The 19,618-nt window shown below is 44.2% G+C and overlaps 1 protein-coding gene across 5 annotated transcripts in view; it reads left to right on the top strand.

The window, feature by feature from the left end:
* The window catches only part of PLPP2 (phospholipid phosphatase 2), an 83,796-nt gene extending 68,141 nt beyond the window's left edge, over positions 1-15,655 (top strand). For 2 of the 5 annotated variants that reach the window (XR_011558519.1, XR_011558518.1), the window contains exons 2-7: positions 502-653; positions 5,135-5,412; positions 10,208-10,265; positions 11,769-11,945; positions 14,391-15,255; positions 15,452-15,655. Coding sequence is in view for 2 of the 5 variants with exons in the window: in XM_070744794.1 (XP_070600895.1) it covers positions 502-653; positions 5,135-5,412; positions 10,208-10,265; positions 11,769-11,945; positions 14,391-14,528 (803 nt within the window). In the remaining 3 variants the exon portion in view is untranslated. Of the gene's footprint in view, positions 1-501; positions 654-5,134; positions 5,413-10,207; positions 10,266-11,768; positions 11,946-14,390 lie in introns of all 5 variants that reach the window. The other 3 variants (XM_070744814.1, XM_070744794.1, XR_011558517.1) reach the window with 2 other exon arrangements.
* Positions 15,656-19,618: the final 3,963 nt, after the last annotated feature.

The raw sequence follows: 19,618 nt of genomic DNA, 5'->3' as shown, positions 1-19,618 counted from the left end.
TGAGACTGTCAGAAATCCACTACCCCTAAATCCTTTTCTTCTGAAGTATTTGCTAACACAGAACTGCCAATACAATACTCAGATTGAGGATTCCTTTTCCCCAAGTGCATTATTTTACATTTGGAAACATTAAACTGCAGTTTCCATTGCTTTGACCATTTATCTAGTAAAGCTAAATCATTTACCATATTACAGATCCCTCCAGGAATATCAACCCTATTGCACACTTTAGAGTCATCGGCAAATAGGCAAACCTTCCCTACCAAACCTTCCCCTATGTCACTCACAAACATATTAAAAAGAATAGGACCCAGAACAGACCCTTGTGGCACACCGCTTGTAACCTGTCTCTGCATAAACAACCTGTGTCCAGGTAACAAGAAACAGCCGTTGCGGACAATAAATAGAGTTACATAGCTGCCTGAGCAGGGATGAATGCGAGATAAAAGAGTTGGGGAGGAGCCCCATTGAATGTTGTGTCTTTTTTTCTCTCTCTTGCAGCCTCACTTCCTTTCGCCATCCTGACCTTGGTGAATTCTCCCTACAAAAGAGGTTTCTACTGCGAGGACACGTCCATCCGTTACCCGTACAAACCGGACACCATTACTCATGGGGTGATGGCTGGCGTGACCATTCCCTGCACCGTTTTTATAGTAAGACCAAAGGTTTTTTTTTCTCTTCTTCTCCTTGTGCCATATCCATCATCGGATCATTTTGGCAATCATGTTAGCCATCTAATTATTATTATTATTATTATTATTATTATTATTATTATTATTATTATTATTATTATTATGTCAATACAACACAGCAAATGAAGTCAATATGCTGGATTTCATATTTCATCACCAGTCGGGCACTTCCCAAGCACCTAGGACTGCGTGATGTAGCGGCGAATTATGTGTGTCGATCCCAGTAAAGCAGCCTATTGCAATTGACAGATGGAGATTTTGTCAATTCCGATGGTTTTCAAATTATTATGATTATTATTATTATGATTATTATGATTATGATTATTATTATTATTATTATTATTATTATTATGTCAATACAACACAGCAAACGAGATCACTATGCTGGATTTCGTATTTCATCACCAGTCGGGCGCTTCCCAAGCACCTAGGACTGTGTGATGTAGCGGCGAATTATGTGTGTCGATTCCAGTAAAGCGGCCTTTTGCAATTGACAGATGGAGATTTTGTCAATTCCGATGGTTTTCAAATTATTGTTGTTGTTGTTGTTGTTGTTATCATCATCATTATTATTATTATTATTATTATTATTAGAGTTATCCAGAAAGTAAGGTTACAAGGCACATAGCTTTCACAGGGAATGTTCGGTGGGGGAAGTTGGTATTACTATTGTGTAGCGGGAAGCCAGCGGAAGAGAATGAGCAGTGCCAGGGGTCAGTAGATCATCGACTGGCTTTGTGGTGAAGGTTAGAGATGAGCATCCTCATTCCGTTTCCTGCCAAGCCTGAAGTGCATGCTGTAATAAAAACCTAAGAAGAGCTCTGCTGAATCAGGCCAAAGCCCATTGAGTCCAGCATTCTGTGTCACACAGGGGCCCACCCATTGCCCATGGGGATCTTGGGCAGAAAGAGAAGGCAAGACCCTCCCTTTCCCTGGACCCCCAACAAATGGTACCCAAGGGAACCCTGCCTGCCTCAAGCAACATAGAGGCGGCTCATTAATCTTTCCCCCAATTAACTTCAGACTGTGTCCCCTTGTTCTTGTGTTCACTTTCCTATTAAAAACACTTCCCTCCTGAACCTTATTTAACCCTTTGACATATTTAAATGTTTCGATCATGTCCCCCCTTTTCCTTCTGTCCTCCAGTCCAGACTATACAGATTGAGTTCATTAAGTCTTTCCTGATACGTTTTATACTTAAGACCTTCCACCATTCATGTAGCCCATCTTTGGACCCGTTCAATTTTGTCAATATCTTTTTGTAGGTGAGGTCTCCAGAACTGAACACAGTATTCCAAATGTGGTCTCACCAGCGCTCTATATAGCGGGATCACCATCTCCCTCTTCCTGCTTGTTATACCTCTAGCTATGCAGCCAAGCATCCTACTTGCTTTCCCTACCGCCTGACTGCACTGTTCACCCATTTTATTTATTTATTTATTTATTATTTGGATTTGTATGCCGCCCCTCTCCGAAGACTCGGGGCGGCTCACAACAAGTGAAAAACAATCCAATACAATCCAATTAATTAAAATATTATAAATTTAAGAAAATCCCCTATACTAACATACACACATACAGGCATACCATATATAACTTCAACGTGCCCAGGGGGAGATGTTTAGTTTCCCCATGCCTGACGGCAAAGGTGGGTTTTGAGGAGTTTACGGAAGGCAGGAAGAGTAGGGGCAGTTCTGATCTCCGGGGGGAGTTGGTTCCAGAGGGCCAGTGCCGCCACAGAGAAGGCTCTCCCCCTGGGGCCCACCAACCGGCATTGTTTAGTTGACGGGACCCGGAGGAGGCCCACTCTGTGGGACCGAATCTGTGGGACCGAATTTTGAGACTGTCAGAAATCACTACCCCTAAATCCTTCTCTTCTGAAGTTTTTGCTAACGCAGAACTGCCAATGCAATACTCAGATTGAGGATTCCTTTTCCCCAAGTGCATTATTTTACATTTGGAAACATTAAACTGCAGTTTCCATTGCTTTGACCATTTATCTAGTAAAGCTAAATCATTTACCATATTACATGATTTAGCTTTACTAGTTATAGGGAGAAATAACCTGCAGCCAGTTTCTTTTTTAATTAAACAATTAAATATTTATTTATTTATTTATTTATTTATTTATGTTAGTTAGCATAATAGAGCATATGCAGGTATAGATAAAGGTTGATTTTCCATTTCCCTCTTTTTTGAAAAATACATCAATACTCCTCCTCATTCTTTGTTTGGGCTTGTGAAAATCCTTTTATCTGATTTAAAATCAAAGGTGTGGTTTCAGGAAAAAAAAAGAAGATATTAAGAAAGAATGAGCAGGCAATTCCTGAGGTTATATAATAATTGCTCAATGTAAGGTTAGTAAAAGAGAAGGAGCACAGTGTGTTTAATGGTTTGTATGATGTAAAAAAGGAAGCTTAAAAGTTTAAATTTAATGCCAGCCTCTAAACTTTACTGTTGTTTGCAGATGTGAACAAAGAACTGGCAGACAGTTAATAATAATAATAATTTATTAGATTTGTATGCCGCCCCTCTCCTAAGACTCGGGGCGGCTCACAACAACGATAAAGACAATACTGGCACAAATCTAATATTAAAAAAAACTAAAAACCCTATCATAATTAAAAACCAAACAGCACATACATACCAAACATAAATTATAATACGCCTGGGGGAAAGGTGTCTCAAATCCCCCATGCCTGACGTTATAGGTGGGTCTTGAGTAGTTTACAGAAGACAAGGAGGGTGGGAGCAGTTCTAATCTCCCGGGGGAGTTGATTCCAGAGGGCCGGGGCCGCCACAGAGAAGGCTCTTCCCGTGGGGCCCGCCAGACGACATTGTTTAGTCGACAGGACCCGGAGAAGGCCAACTCTGTGGGACCTTATCGGCCGCTGGGATTCGTGCGGTAGCAGGCAGTTCCGGAGGTACTCTTGTCCAATGCCATGTAGGGCTTTAAAGGTCATGACCAACACTTTGAATTGTGACCGGAAACTGATCGGCAGCCAATGTAGGCCACGGAGTGTTGTAGATACGTGGGCAAATCTGGGAAGCCCCACGATGGCTCTCGCGGCCGCATTCTGCACGATCTGGAGTTTCCGAACACTTTTCAAAGGTAGCCCCATGTAGAGAGCGTTGCAGTAATTGAACCTCAAGGTGATAAGGGCATGAGTGACTGTGAGCAATGACTCCCTGTCCAAATAGTTTTTAAAACATTGTTGTTTTTCAGCCGTTCTAAATTTCGCCATCTTTTTCTTGATGAGAAACTTAAGAGAGGAGATGAGACTAGGAATAAGAATTGAATGAATAGGGAATGGAGCAAAAACAGAGCTGGGAGGAACCTTGGCTTGGAGGTCATCTAGTCCAGCCCCTTGCTCAAGCAGGAGAACCTATAATATTTCAGATAAGTGACAGTGTAGAGTCTAGACCAGTGATGGCAAACCTTTTTTCCTTCAGGTGCTGAAAAAGCGTGGGTGGGTGCTATGGTGCATGCGCGAGTGCCCACGCCCATAATTCAATACCTGGGGAGGGCGAAAACAGCTTCCCCCACTCCCTGGAGGCTTCTGCAGGCCGGAAACGGCCTGTTTCCCAACTTCTGGTGGGCCCAGTAGGCCTTCTGCCGCACGAATCCCAGTGGCCGATTAGGTCCCACAGAGTTGGCCTTCTCCAGGTCCCGTCGACTAAACAATGTCGTCTGGCGGGACCCAGGGGAAGAGCCTTCTCTGTGGTGGCCCCAGCCCTCTGGAACCAACTCCCTGCAGAGATTAGGAAAACACTTCCCTCCTGAACCTTATTTAACCCTTTAACATATTTAAATGTTTCAATCATGTCCCCCCTTTCCCTTCTGTCCTCCAGACTATACAGATGGAGTTCATGAAGTCTTTCCTGATACGTTTTATGCTTAAGACCTTCCACCATTCTTGTAGCCCGTCTTTGGACCCGTTCAATTTTGTCAATATCTTTTTGTAGATGAGGTCTCCAGAACTGAACACAGTATTATTCCAAATGTGGTTCTAGAGAAGAAGCTGCGTAGAATTAAGTTTGTGACTCTTAGTGCTTTTTTGACAATGCTGTTGCAGTGGGCTCCGGCACTTAGGTCATTGGAAATGAGTACACCAAGGTCTTTGACTGAGTGAAGGTTTGTATGCTGCCCCTCTTCAAAAGGGGGGGGGGCATAACAAAAAATAATTGAGAAGCACTGAATTAGGGGGTGGAAAGCGAGGAGGGAGGGCATAATAGGACATTTATTCTATTTTTTTATTCTATTTTTAAATTTATTTTTAAATTTACCTATTCTGATTTTATGTATGGTGGGACTGGTCTCTGGGTGTCACACTACTTTCGTTGCCAATGACAATTTGTTGGTTTTGACAATGACAATAAATTAATTATTATTAATAATGACGCCCAAGGAAAACCTCCCTTTCATTTTTTTTCCTCCTCAGATTTCAATCGGCGAGGCCTACCTGGTCTACACGGAGCGGTTGTACTCCCATTCCAAGTTCAACAACTACCTGGCCGCCCTCTACAAAGTTATTGGGACATTCCTGTTTGGCAGCGCCGTCAGCCAATCGCTGACCGACTTGGCGAAGTACACGATCGGCCGTCTGCGGCCCAATTTCCTAGCAGTCTGCGATCCAGACTGGACCAAAGTCAATTGCTCGTCTTACGTCCTGGTGGAAGACGTGTGCCAAGGCGACCCCAGAAACATCACGGAATCCAGGTAGGTTCAACGCCGTCCGAGATGCAGAGGGTCCTCGGATATATGACCGCCGTTGGGACCCGCACGAAACCCAGCGGCCGATTAGGTCCCACAGAGTTGGCCTTCTCCGGGTCCCGTCAACTAAACAATGTCGTCTGGCGGGTCCCAGGGGAAGAGCCTTCTCTATGGCGGCCACAACCCTCTGGAACCAGCTGCCCCCAGAGATTAGAACTGCAGTCCGTCAGGCATGGGGAAATTGAGACATCTCCCTCGGGCCTATACAATTCATGTATGGTATGTTTGTGTGTATGTCTGCTTTAATAATGGGGTTTTTTGGTTTTTTTAATGTTTTTAAATTATTAGATTTGTTTTGAATTGTTTTATTGTTGTTGTGAGCCGCCCCGAGTCTACGGAGAGGGGCGGCATACAAATCTAATAAATTAATAAATAAATAAATAAATAAATAAATACATAAATAAATAAATAAATAAATGCCTGCATTTTTGTGAAAAAATGAGCCATTTTTCACAAAATGAGGGCATTCTGCAGGCCTCCCAAACCTTCTTCTCACCCTGGTTTTTGCAAAAAAGGGCAAAAAATGGGCCCGTTTTTTGCAGTTTTTACGAATACTAGCATTTTTGCCTTCTTCCAACCCCCAGAAGCATTCTACAGGCCTCCCAAATGCTCTTCGTACCCCATTGGGTGAAAAACGGGCCCATTTTTCTCAAAAACAAGATACGCAGAGGGTTTGGGAGACCTGCAGACTGTTCCTGGGGGCCAGGATGGACAAAATCTTTTTTTTTCCTTATTTCTTTGAAATCTTGGTGCATCTTATACACCGGTGTGTCTTATAGTCCGAAAAATACGGTACTTACTCAGTGAGGAAGTTGTTGCCCAAATGCTCTTACAAAAATTGATTTAGTGACCGTTCAAAGTTACAACGGCACCAGATTCACTTAACAACTGTGTGACTAACTTAAGAACTGTATTTATTTATTTATTCATTCATTCATTCATTCATTCATTCATTCATTCATTCATTCATTAGATTTGTATGCCGCCCCATTCCGTAGACTCGGGGCGGCTCACAACACAATAAAAACAGTTTATAACTAATCTAATAATTTACAATTTAAAATATTAAAAAAACCCATTATTAAACAGACATACACACAAGCATACCATACGTAAATTGTATAGGCCTGGGGGAGATATCTCAGTTCCCCCATGCCTGACGACAAAGGTGGATTTTAAGAAGTTTGCGAAAGGCGAGGAAGGTAGGGGCAGTTCTAATCTCTGGGGGGAGCTGGTTCCAGAGAGTCAGGGCCGCCACAGAGAAGGCTCTTCCTCTGGGTCCCGCCAAGCGACATTGTTTGGTTGACGGGACCCGGAGAAGGCCCACTCTGTGGGACCTAATCGGTCGCTGGGATTCGTGCGGCAGAAGGCGGTCTCGGAGATATTCTGGTCCGATGCCATGAAGGGCTTTAAAGGTCATAACCAACACTTTGAATTGTGACCGGAAATTGATCGGCAACCAATGCAGACTGCGGAGTGTTGGTGTGACATGGGCATACGTAGGGAAGCCCATGATTGCTCTCGCAGCTGCATTCTGCACGATCTGAAGTTTCCGAACACTTTTCAAAGGTAGCCCCATGTAGAGAGCATTACAGTAGTCGAACCTCGAGGTGATGAGGGCATGAGTGACTGTGAGCGGTGACTCCCGGTCCAAATAGGGCCGCAACTGGTGCACCAGGCGAACCTGGGCAAACACCCCCCTCGCCACAGCTGAAAGATGTTTCTCTAATGTGAGCTGTGGATTGAGGAGGGCGCCCAAGTTGCGGACCCTCTCTGAGGGGGTCAATGATTCTCCCAACCCAGGGTGATGGACAGACAGATGGAATTGTCCTTGGGAGGCAAGACCCACAGCCACTCCATCTTGTCTGGGTTGAGTTTGATTAACTTAACCACCATAGCAAGAAAGGTCTTAAAATGGAGCAAAACTCACTATACAAATGTTTTGCTTAGTGACACAAACGTTGGGCTCAATTGTGGTCGTAAGTCGAGGACTGCCTGTGTTGTTGTCGTTGCATTTTGCAAAGGCCACAAACGTTGCCTCAGAAATTTGATCAGCATGCAAAGCAACATGCGAAAAGGATTTGTCAAATATAACATCAAGGAATAGATGAGCGCGAAGATGGACTGAATTTCCTGGCAACCCGAAAATCAATGCAGTTATAAATAGATGGTGGTAACCGCTAACAGGAAACAGTAAAAATAATAATGACAATGATTCGACATAGTTAATCAATACAGGGAGTCCTTGACCTACAACAGTTTGTTTTGTGACCGTTCAGATTTACAAAGGCCCCGAGAAAAGTACTTTGTGATTATTTTTCACACTTACAACCAGGTGGGGTTTCCTCTTTGCTGGTGCTACCGGAAAATAATAATAATAATAATAATAATAATAATAATAATAATAATAATAATAATAATAGGAGACAGCAGAATTGAGGAGAAGCAGCTAGAGAAATTAGTGAAATACGAAGATCTAAAAATCGAGCTGCAACGACTCTGGCATAAGCCAGTGAAAGTGGTCCCAGTGGTACTTGGCACGCTGGGCGCAGTGCCAAAGGATCTCAGCGGACATTTGAAAACCATTGGAATTGACAAAATCTCCATCTGTCAATTGCAAAAGGCCGCTTTACTGGGATCGGCAAACATAATTCGCCGCTACATCACGCAGTCCTAGGTGCTTGGGAAGCGCCCAACTGGTGATGAAATACGAAATCCAGCAAAGTGATCTCGTTTGCTGTGTTGTACTGACATAATAATAATAATAATAATAATTATTATTATTATTATTTTACTATTATTATTATTATTATTATTATTATTATTATTATTATTATTATTAATTAGATTTGTATGCTGCCCCTCTCCGAAGACTCGGGGTGGCTCACACTATAGCAATAGTACAATACATTACAAATCTAATATTAAAATTTAAAAAGTTAATTAAAAAACATGAATATAACATAATCAGTATCATAACATCATCAATTACGCCAGTGTTTTTCTGGCTGGGGAATTCTGGGAGTTAAAGTCCAAACATCTTCAAGTTGCCATGGTTGGGAAACACTGAATTACGCAATCATACACACGAATGGGTGGGCACACGTCCGGTGGGTGGGTGCGCCCAATTCAGCACGAGATTCGGCTTCTGCACATGTGCCGGAAGCCAAATCTTGTGTGATGATGGGTGCGTGAGCAAGATTTTAGCGATTTTCGGTGATATTTTTGCTTCGCCGCATGCACAGAACCCCCAAAAACCCCGAAAAGGGGCAAAATCTCACGCGAGAGAGCACCCTCACACGAGATTTCGCTTTCTGTGCATGCGCAGAAGCCACATCTAATGCGGGCGCACGTGCATCTCCATTTCTGTTAACGGATCACCGATCCCACCCGTACCAGGTGCCACCCGCTACTGCTTACAACCACTACTGCATCTTCACAGTCAGGTGATCAAAATTCAGTAAACAGCACACAAAAATATATATCATCTACTATATAAACTGTATGTGTATGTACACACAAAAATGCACACACAGCTCTTCTACAGGAAATAGTATAGATGAACCATGAGGTCTTTTTTTGCCATCAATCTTCTATGTTTCTATGTTTCTTCTAAAATTATACACATTCAACCTCATTTACTGCGATAGGAAAATCATGAATGTTTTCAGTATGATTGTCGAATGATTGGTTTGATAGGTTTTCTTTTAATTGAATTTAATGGTTGTTTTAATGTATTAATTGGATTCATATTATTGTTCTGTTTTTGTACATGCTGTGAGCCGCCCCGAGTCCTCGGAGAGGGGCGGCATGCCAATCCAATTAAATAAATAAATACCCAGAACCCAGAATGGAACGAAAGGGGGAAAAAATGCAAAAATTTACTACCGGTTCTCCATACCTGACCGTACCCGCAGGAGCCCATCACTGCAGTAGTTCGCTTAACAGCTATGGCCAGAAAAGTTGTAAGACTGGGCAAAATTCGCTTAACCGATGTTTCATATAGCAACAGAAATTTGGGGATTATAATTTAAGGAACTTGCCTATATATCTCCAGGACCGCCTTCTGCCGCATGAATTCCAGCGACCAGTTAGGTCCCACAGAGTTGGCCTTCTCCGGGTCCCATCGACTAAACAATGTTGTTTGGCGGGACCCAGGGGAAGAGCCTTCTCTGTGACTGCCCCGACCCTCTGGAACCAGCTCCCCCCCAAGATCAGAATTGCCCCCACCCTCCTCGCCTTTCTTAAGCTCCTTAAAACCCACCTCTGTCGTCAGGCATACGAGAATTGAGATATTCTTTTCCCCCCAGGCCTATACAATTTATGCATGGTATGTTTGTGTGTATATTTGGCTTTTAAGTAAGGGCTTTTAGTTATTTTAAATATTAGATTTTCCATATGCTGTTTTATTATTGTTGTTAGCTGCCCCGAGTCTACGGAGAGGGGCGGCATACAAATCTAATTAATTAATTTATTTATTTATACATATATATGTCACATGTTTTTTGCTGAGTTTGAAAATTAAGGGAGACTAGGATAGATCTATTTCGGCCTTATTTTGGCCTCATCAGCTAGCCATACCCTCTTCTGAGTTCGGGTTTTGCCCTGTGTAATATTTTGCATGTCTATGCGACGTTTCGGTGAAATCACATTCACCATCATCAGGCTGAAGTTTCAAGCTTCGTGCTGTTGTAAAATGGAAATATATATATTTCTGGTTTTCTCCCGCTTCTCTTTCTAGATTGTCATTCTATTCTGGACATTCTTCCTTCGGGATGTACTGCATGATGTTCTTAGCGGTGAGTGAATGAGCGGATCGAGGGGTTCAAGTGGATTTTCTGGAAGTGGGCGGGAGGGATGCCCTTTTCAGGACCCGAAATGCAGGTCCGTTTGCATTTCAAAGGATCGGGGAAGAAGGGACTGTGAGCAAATATTGCTAAACTTTAGTCATCTGGCTTGTCGTTCAAATTGTGGCGGGCGAGAAATGTTGCATGGTTATTTATTGGCAAACTCCCCATATTTATTTACTTGCTCACTTTTATTTGTTACATTTATTTATTTATTCATCTATTTGGGTGCTTCCTTTGTTTATTCACATCCTTTATTGATTTTTTATTTGTTTGTTTATTTATTTGCTAACTTAATTTACTCACTCAATTTATTTCTTTGCATGCTGCCTGTAGTTTTTTTTGCTGGCTGAATAGATTTGTGTGTTTTATTAATTTATTTCCACGCTCCTTTTGTTTGTTTGTTTGCTTGCATCTTTCCTTTATTTTCTGTACTATATTTATTTTTCTTCCCTTTGTTGATTTTTTGGGAGGTTCGCTCTGTTTATTTTCATGCCCTAGATATTCAGTTGAAAACTTCATTTATTTGCTTCTATGATTGACTGGTTGATTAATGTGCATGCATCCCTTGTTTATTGACCATTTGTGTGCTTTGTTTATTTGCTTCTTGCCTTCTTCTCTCCTTCTTCCCTCTTCCATCCCTCCCTCCTTCCTTCCCTCTCTCACTTCTCTCCTTCCTTTCCCCCTTCCATCCACCCTCCCTCCCATTTCCTTCTTTCCCTCCCACCCTCTTTCTTTCTTTCTCTCTCTCTCTCTCTCCCTCCCTCCCAGCTTTCCACCCACCCTCGCTTCTCTCCTAACTTCCTTCTTTGCTTCCTCACTCCTTTCTTCCTCCTTCACTTCTTCCTCACTCCTTCTTTCCACCGTTCCTGCTTCCATCCACCCTCCCTCCCATTTCCTTCTTTCCCCCCTCTTTCTTTCTTTCTCCTCCCTCCCTTCTCTCCTTCCTCCTTCCCTTCCTCATCACTCCTTCTTTCCACCTTTCCTCCTTCCATCCACTCTCCCTCCCATTTCCTTCTTTCCTCCCTCTTTCTTTCTTCCTTCCTCCCTCCCTCCCTCCCTTGCTTCTCTCCTTCCTTTTTTCCTCCCTCCCTCCTTCCTCCCTTTCTTCCTCACTCCTTCTTTCCACCATTCCTCCTTCCTTCCCCCTTCTATCCTTCCATTCTCCTTCCTCCTTCCATCCACCTTCTCTCCCATTTCCTCCTTCCTTCCTTCCTTTCTTCCTTCCTCCCACCCTGCTTTGTACCCACTCTCGCTTCTCTCTCTCCCTCTCTCCCATTTCCTCCCGCCCTCCCTTCAGTGCTCATTTAGGATTGGAAACATGGGTGGAATTCAGTTTGGGCCTCAGGTTCAGCCTTAGGGTACAATGGAAGTCCTTCTCTTCCAAAGCCATAGACCTTTGGCGCAGCCCTCTCTAACACCCCCCCCACACACACACTTTCTTGTTGTTTCTAGCTCTATGTTCAAGCCCGGCTGGTTGGCAGGTCGGCTCGGCTGCTGCGCCCGACTATCCAGTTCTTTCTCGTCTGCTTCGCCATCTACGTGGGCTACAGCCGAGTGTCGGACTACAAGCACCATTGGAGCGACGTGCTGGTTGGCCTCCTGCAGGGAGCACTCATTGCTATCCTTACGGTGAGCAATGGACTGAAGTCATCCAATTGGCATTGATGCCTAAGGCAGGACTAGAACTCACTGTCACCTGGTGATTGGCCCAAACTCATTCAGGTGGCTTTCATGCCTAAGGCAGGACTAGAACTCTCCGTCTCCTGGTGATTGGTCAAAGTCCAGTTGGTCCAGTTAGCTTTCATGCCTAAGGCAGGACTAGAACTCACTGTCACCTGGTGATTGGCCCAAACTCATCCAGGTGGCTTTCATGCCCAAGGCAGGACTAGAACTCTCCGTCTCCTGGTGATTGGTCAAAGTCCAGTTAGTCCAGTTAGCTTTCATGCCTAAGGCAGGACTAGAACTCACTGTCACCTGGTGATTGGCCCAAACTCATCCAGGTGGCTTTCATGCCCAAGGCAGGACTAGAACTCTCCGTCTCCTGGTGATTGGTCAAAGTCCAGTTGGTCCAGTTAGCTTTCATGTCTAAGGCAGGACTAGAACTCTCCCGTCTCATGGTGATTGGTCAAGGTCCAGTTGGTCCAGTTAGCTTTCATGCCTAAGGCAGGACTAGAACTCTCCCGTCTCATGGTGATTGGTCAAGATCCAGTTGGTCCAGTTAGCTTTCATGCCTAAGGCAGGACTAGAATTCTCCCGTCTCATGGTGATTGGTCAAGGTCCAGTTGGTCCAGTTAGCTTTCATGCCTAAGGCAGGACTAGAACTCTCCCATCTCATGGTGATTGGTCAAGATCCAGTTGGTCCAGTTAGCTTTCATGCCTAAGGCAGGACTAGAACTCTCCCGTCTCATGGTGATTGGTCAAGGTCCAGTTGGTCCAGTTAGCTTTCATGCCTAAGGCAGGACTAGAACTCTCCCATCTCATGGTGATTGGTCAAGATCCAGTTGGTCCAGTTAGCTTTCATGCCTAAGGCAGGACTAGAACTCTCCCGTCTCATGGTGATTGGTCAAGGTCCAGTTGGTCCAGTTAGCTTTCATGCCTAAGGCAGGACTAGAACTCTCCCGTCTCATGGTGATTGGTCAAGATCCAGTTGGTCCAGTTAGCTTTCATGCCTAAGGCAGGACTAGAACTCTCCCATCTCATGGTGATTGGTCAAGATCCAGTTGGTCCAGTTAGCTTTCATGCCTAAGGCAGGACTAGAACTCTCCCGTCTCATGGTGATTGGTCAAGATCCAGTTGGTCCAGTTAGCTTTCATGCCTAAGGCAGGACTAGAACTCACTGTCACCTGGTGATTGGCCCAAACTCATCCAGGTGGCTTTCATGCCCAAGGCAGGACTAGAACTCTCCGTCTCCTGGTGATTGGTCAAAGTCCAGTTAGTCCAGTTAGCTTTCATGCCTAAGGCAGGACTAGAACTCACTGTCACCTGGTGATTGGCCCAAACTCATCCAGGTGGCTTTCATGCCCAAGGCAGGACTAGAACTCTCCGTCTCCTGGTGATTGGTCAAAGTCCAGTTGGTCCAGTTAGCTTTCATGTCTAAGGCAGGACTAGAACTCTCCCGTCTCATGGTGATTGGTCAAGGTCCAGTTGGTCCAGTTAGCTTTCATGCCTAAGGCAGGACTAGAACTCTCCCGTCTCATGGTGATTGGTCAAGATCCAGTTGGTCCAGTTAGCTTTCATGCCTAAGGCAGGACTAGAATTCTCCCGTCTCATGGTGATTGGTCAAGGTCCAGTTGGTCCAGTTAGCTTTCATGCCTAAGGCAGGACTAGAACTCTCCCATCTCATGGTGATTGGTCAAGATCCAGTTGGTCCAGTTAGCTTTCATGCCTAAGGCAGGACTAGAACTCTCCCGTCTCATGGTGATTGGTCAAGGTCCAGTTGGTCCAGTTAGCTTTCATGCCTAAGGCAGGACTAGAACTCTCCCGTCTCATGGTGATTGGTCAAGATCCAGTTGGTCCAGTTAGCTTTCATGCCTAAGGCAGGACTAGAACTCTCCCATCTCATGGTGATTGGTCAAGATCCAGTTGGTCCAGTTAGCTTTCATGCCTAAGGCAGGACTAGAACTCTCCCGTCTCATGGTGATTGGTCAAGATCCAGTTGGTCCAGTTAGCTTTCATGCCTAAGGCAGGACTAGAATTCTCCCGTCTCATGGTGATTGGTCAAGGTCCAGTTGGTCCAGTTAGCTTTCATGCCTAAGGCAGGACTAGAATTCTCCCGTCTCATGGTGATTGGTCAAGATCCAGTTGGTCCAGTTAGCTTTCATGCCTAAGGCAGGACTAGAATTCTCCCGTCTCATGGTGATTGGTCAAGGTCCAGTTGGTCCAGTTAGCTTTCATGCCTAAGGCAGGACTAGAACTCACTGTCACCTGGTGATTGGTCCAAAGTCATCCAGGTGGCTTTCATGCCTAAGGCAGGACTAGAACTCACATTCTCCCAGTTTCTTAACCGTAGCTTAACCACTCAATCAAACTGCCCATCTTTGACGTCTTCTCATCCGAGCCTGCTTTTTTCCCCAGGTCCGCTACGTCTCCGATTTCTTCAAAGAGAGGCCCCAGTCTCCGTGCGCCGAACAGGACCTTGGCCGTAAACCCAGCATCCCCCTGCCGCTGAGCGAGCCGGAGTGTAACCACTGTAGCTATCGGGTCCCTGTGTGAACGGGGCGGTTTTGAATTGGTTCGATTCCAGCCACGAACACGTAAATCCCTCTTTAATCCTGTTAGGGATAATCCCCGTCTCCAATGTGTTTCTACTTTCCTTTGGAACTTGTCCAATGAAGAGGGAAAACGGGGAGATTTTTCTCCTTTCATTCTTTTTCGTTCATTTTAAAAACTCTTTTTTTTAATTATTATTATTATGCCCAATGCTACTGCACGATACATATTTGTCACTTGGAAATGCCTGCCTCACCGATAAGCCAAAGACCAGGGCAGAATCTGAAAACTTTCAAGGTTTTGTGTCTCTTATCGAAAGACTTCTGGACAAACCCTTTTCCCTGTGGGGTAAAATAACACACCGACGTGTATATTCAACTCGATGGCTAGCTTTTTTTTTTGGCTTTGCAAAAGTCTGCAATGGCTTGCTTTGCGAAAGTTAAGTGGGTATCTGATCATCTCTTTTTCCCAAAACTCTGAAAGGACTCCCAGCAAAGAGCTCAAAATTGGTAGGGTGCTTTTGAAAACAGTTGTGTTTTTTTCTTACATTTTCCTGGTACTTGGGTATCCTTTTTAAAGGGCCCGGTGGGGGATTTAAAAGGAGATTGTGTTTGAATGCAGACAAACCCTCTGAAATGACTTGGTGAGTGAAATATTTGCTATAGATATTATTTGCTCTAGATAATATTATCTATATTTGCTATAGATAATATTTTAAGATATTATCTGGGTGACCATTGGCTTTTGACACAGCAAATTTGGAATGTCCAAGCTTGGCAACTTTGAAACCCCTGGTGGACTTCAACTCCCAGAATTCCCCAGCCACCTGGCTGGGGAATTCTGGGAGTTGAAGTCCACCACGGGTCTTAAAGTGGCCAAGCTTGGATATTCCAAATTTGCTGTGTCAAAAGCCAATGGTCACCCAGATAGTATCTTAAAATTTAATGCAGGTTGAGTGACCGTAAGAAGTACCAATACCTGTATTGGACATCAGTGATGTTTATATACTGTAATTGCTAAAAATGAGGCGAGGGGTGTATCAAGTATCACATTTTTGTACAAGTGGAGTTGTGTGTTTCCCAATGGATAAAATCAAGCAAGATTGAATAAAATTGAAACGGACTTTTTAAGACTCTGCCGACTTCTTTTTTTACTGCTCTTGCTGTTAATGATTATATTTTTTTTTCTCCTCCAAAGCTTTGAAGTCTGGAATTTTTAGCGATGGGGATGGGGGGAAACTCCAAATTACGGGCTTTCGGCGCTACCACAAGAGAGAAAGAAATTTACTTAAACAATTGGAACCGCGGCACAGACATTTCACATGGGAATTTGGGGGCTTTGAATGTGTGTGTATTTTCGGTGCGTGGCGAGGATTGGGCAGAAAAGAAATGAAGGTTTGATCCTTTTAAGGTTTGGTTGAAGCATCTCTCCTTAGTTGGATCATTGAGAAGAGCGACAAAGATGATTGGACTGGAGGATAAAACATATGAAGAACAGTTGCAGGAACTATGTAGGTCTAGTTTTGTTGTGATTCAGCCTGAGGCTCCTCAGGGACCGGCTGCGTCTCTGCTGGATCCAGGCCCGGAGGAGGAGGACAGTGAACAGGAGGGGGAGGACCAGGCAGACGGGGGAGAGGAACGTCAGGAAGAGGGGCCTCTCCCCAGCCAGTATCCTGGCTTCATTGGATGAGGAAGCACAGGCTATAATTGACATGAGACAGCGATGTGCAGCTCAGAGACGGGACCAATTAGAAAGGTATTGGCATCACTGAATTGGCAACAGCTGGGTTTGGGTGTGGTTCTCCTCAGCAGGGTTTAAAAGGCAGGCAAGCCCTTTTAGCCATGTGGAGCGTTATCAACTTGAAAGTTCTGTGACCCTGCTTTGCTTCTCAGCGTCTCTGATCTTGGCTTGTGGCCTAGAAGACTGGAAGACTTGGGGGAGGCATATGTTTGTTATCTCCAGCGTTGTTTTTGACAGCAAGAATCCTGTTTTACTTCATGGCCCTCGTGAAACATCTTTGAAGTTTCAGCGTGCTCCTGTGTGTAAGGACATTTTCTGTTACCTGTGTTTGCTTTGAATTCTATAAACTGCCTTTGATTTTTACCAGTGTGTCTGCATTCTCTTTTTGGGTTGGTGTTTGCTGGAGGGACCCAGACAGAACAAGTTTAATGAAAAATACCACTCTACTACGCCCTGGTCAGACCACACCTGGAGTACTGTGTTCAGTTCTGGTCACCACACTTCAAAAGAGACATTGAAACTCTAGAGAAGGTGCAGAAAAGAGCAACCAAAATGATCAGGGGTCTAGAAACCAAGACTTACGAAGAGAGATTGTGGGAACTGGGCATGGACAGCCTAGAGAAAAGGAGGGCCAGAGTGGACATGATAGCAGTCTACAGGTATACGAGGGGTTGACACAGAGACGAGGGGATCACTTTATTCTCCAGGGCACCGGAGGGCCAGACGAGGAACAATGGCTGGAAGCTGACCAAGGAGAGATTCAACCTGGAAATAAGGAAGAACTTCCTGATGGTCAGAACGATTAACCAGTGGAACAACCTACCAGCAGACGTTGTGAACTCCAATACTCTGGACATTTTTAAGAGGAAATTGGACTGCCATTTGGCTAGGATGCTGTAGGGTTCCTGCTTAGGCAGGGGGTTGGACTTGATGACCCGCATGGTCCCTTACAACTCTAGGAAGGAAGGAAGGAAGGAAGGACCAGGGGAGGCATGATAGCAGTCTTCCAGTATCTCATGGGTTGCCACAAAGAAGAGGCAGTCAAGCTATTCTCCAAAGCACCTGAGGGTAGAACAAGAAGCAATGGGTGGAAACTAAACAAGGAGAGAAGCAACTTAGAATTAAGGAGACATTTCCTGACAGTTAGAATGGTTGATCAGTAGAACAGCTTGCCTCCAGAAGTTATGAATGCTCCAACACTGGAAGTTTTTAAGCAGATGTTGGATAACCATCTGTCTGAAATAGTGTAGGGTCTCCTGCCTAAGCAGGGGGTTGGACTAGAAGACCTCCAAGTTCCTTTCCAACTCTCCACTTTTTCGGGCTTATGATCCCACCAGTTCTTTGCCACTGGTAGATGGTAGTTCCAACACATGTTCCAGCGGATCATCTGTGCCACAGCATCATGTCTATGCTTGTAGTCAGTCTGTGCGATCTTTTTGCAGCAGCTGAGTATGTGATCGATTGTTTCATCTGTTTCTTTACAGAGTCTGCACTTTGGATCGTCTGTTGATTTTTCAATTCTGGCTTTGACAGCATTTGTTCTAATGGCCTGTTCCTCTGCCGCCAGTATTAATCCTTCTGTCTCCTTTTTGAAGTTTATTATTATTATTATTATTATTATTATTATTATTATTATTATTATTCAATTCAATTTATTAGATTTGTATGCCACCCCTCTCCAAAGACTCGGGGCGGCTCACAACAATGATAAAAACAATATTATAATGGCACAAATCTAATATTAAAAATAACTAAAAACCCTATCATAATTAAAAACTAAACAGCACATACACACCAAACATAAATTATAATGAGCCTGGGGGAAAGATGTCTCAAATCCCCCATGCCTGGCAGTATAAGTGGGTCTTAAGTAGTTTACGGAAGACAAGGAGGGTGGGAACAGGTCTAATCTCCGGGGGGAGTTGATTCCAAAGGGCAGGGGCCGCCACAGAGAAGGCTCTTCCCCTGGGGCCCGCCAGACGACATTGTTTAGTCGACGGGACCCGGAGAAGGCCAACTCTGTGGGACCTTATCGGCCGCTGGGATTCGTGCGGTAGCAGGCGGTTCCGGAGGTACTCTGGTCCAATGCCATGTAGGGCTTTAAAGGTCATAACCAACACTTTGAATTGTGACCGGAAATTGATCGGCAGCCAGTGCAGGGCACGGAATGTTGCAGAAACGTGGGCGAATCTGGGAAGCCCCACGATGGCTATTATTATTATTATTATTATTATTATTATTATTATTATTATTTTGTTGTTGTTGTTGTTGTTATTGTTATTGTTATTATTATTATACCGCACTCTGGACCACACCGATAATGAACCCACCACTGCCTACCCCTTTGGCATGCGAACCAAAAAAGTTTGGCCATCACTAAACTAAACTAAATAACCACAACCCTGTGAAGCTGGCTGCCAAGCGGAACTATCCCAACATAACTGCCATGTTGTTCCAGGGTATGGAAGAAAGCGATTTCTACAGCATCCTGTGTTTCAGCCAACAACCTTCTCTGTTTCCAAAGCCATCCGTTCGTCTCTTAGAAAAAGAAAACACAGGCTGCAAAATGGAGTTTTTCCACCGTGCCAGTTGTTCATTTAAACAACAACAACAACAACAACAAAATGCTTTAAACGGAGTGGAAAATAAGAGGGTGGCACAGATGCCAAAGAGATGATTGTGAGCCTTTGTTGGCACTCAATGTGGTGCCACATTGGAAGATTAAGAAATTTGGAAAATCTACCCATACGGCTAAATCAGCTTTGGAAACATTCTTGACAGTCTCAAAATGGGTGAACAGTGCAGTCAGGCGGTAGGAAAAGCAGGTAGGATGCTTGGCTGCATAGCGAGAGGTATAACAAGCAGGAAGAGGGAGATGGCGATCCCGCTGTGTAGAGCGCTGGTGAGACCCCATTTGGAATAATACTGTGTCCAATTCTGGAGATCTCACCTACAACTACTACTACTACTACTACTACTACTACTACAGTACTATTATTATTATTATTATTATTATTATTATTATTATTATTAATTGGATTTGTAAGCCGCCCCTCTCCGTAGACTCGATATGGATAAAATTGAAGGGGTCCAAAGACGGGCTACAAAAATGGTGGAAGGTCTTAAGCATAAAACGTATCAGGAAAGACAATGAACTCCATCTGTATAGTCTGGTGGACAGAAGGAAAAGGGGGGGACAGGATCGAAACATTTAAATATGTTAAAGGGTTCAATAAGGTTCAGGAGAGGTGTTTTTAATAGGAAAGTTAACCCAAGAACAAGGGGTCACAATCTGAGGTTAGTTGGGGGAAAGATCAAAACCAACGTGAGAAAATATTATTTTACTGAAAGAG

Source organism: Erythrolamprus reginae, chromosome 1, assembly GCF_031021105.1.
Source record: "Erythrolamprus reginae isolate rEryReg1 chromosome 1, rEryReg1.hap1, whole genome shotgun sequence".
Lineage (NCBI taxonomy): Eukaryota > Metazoa > Chordata > Lepidosauria > Squamata > Dipsadidae > Erythrolamprus > Erythrolamprus reginae.
Note: the sequence above shows the minus strand (reverse complement) of the source record. Positions and strands in the feature narration are given on the sequence as shown.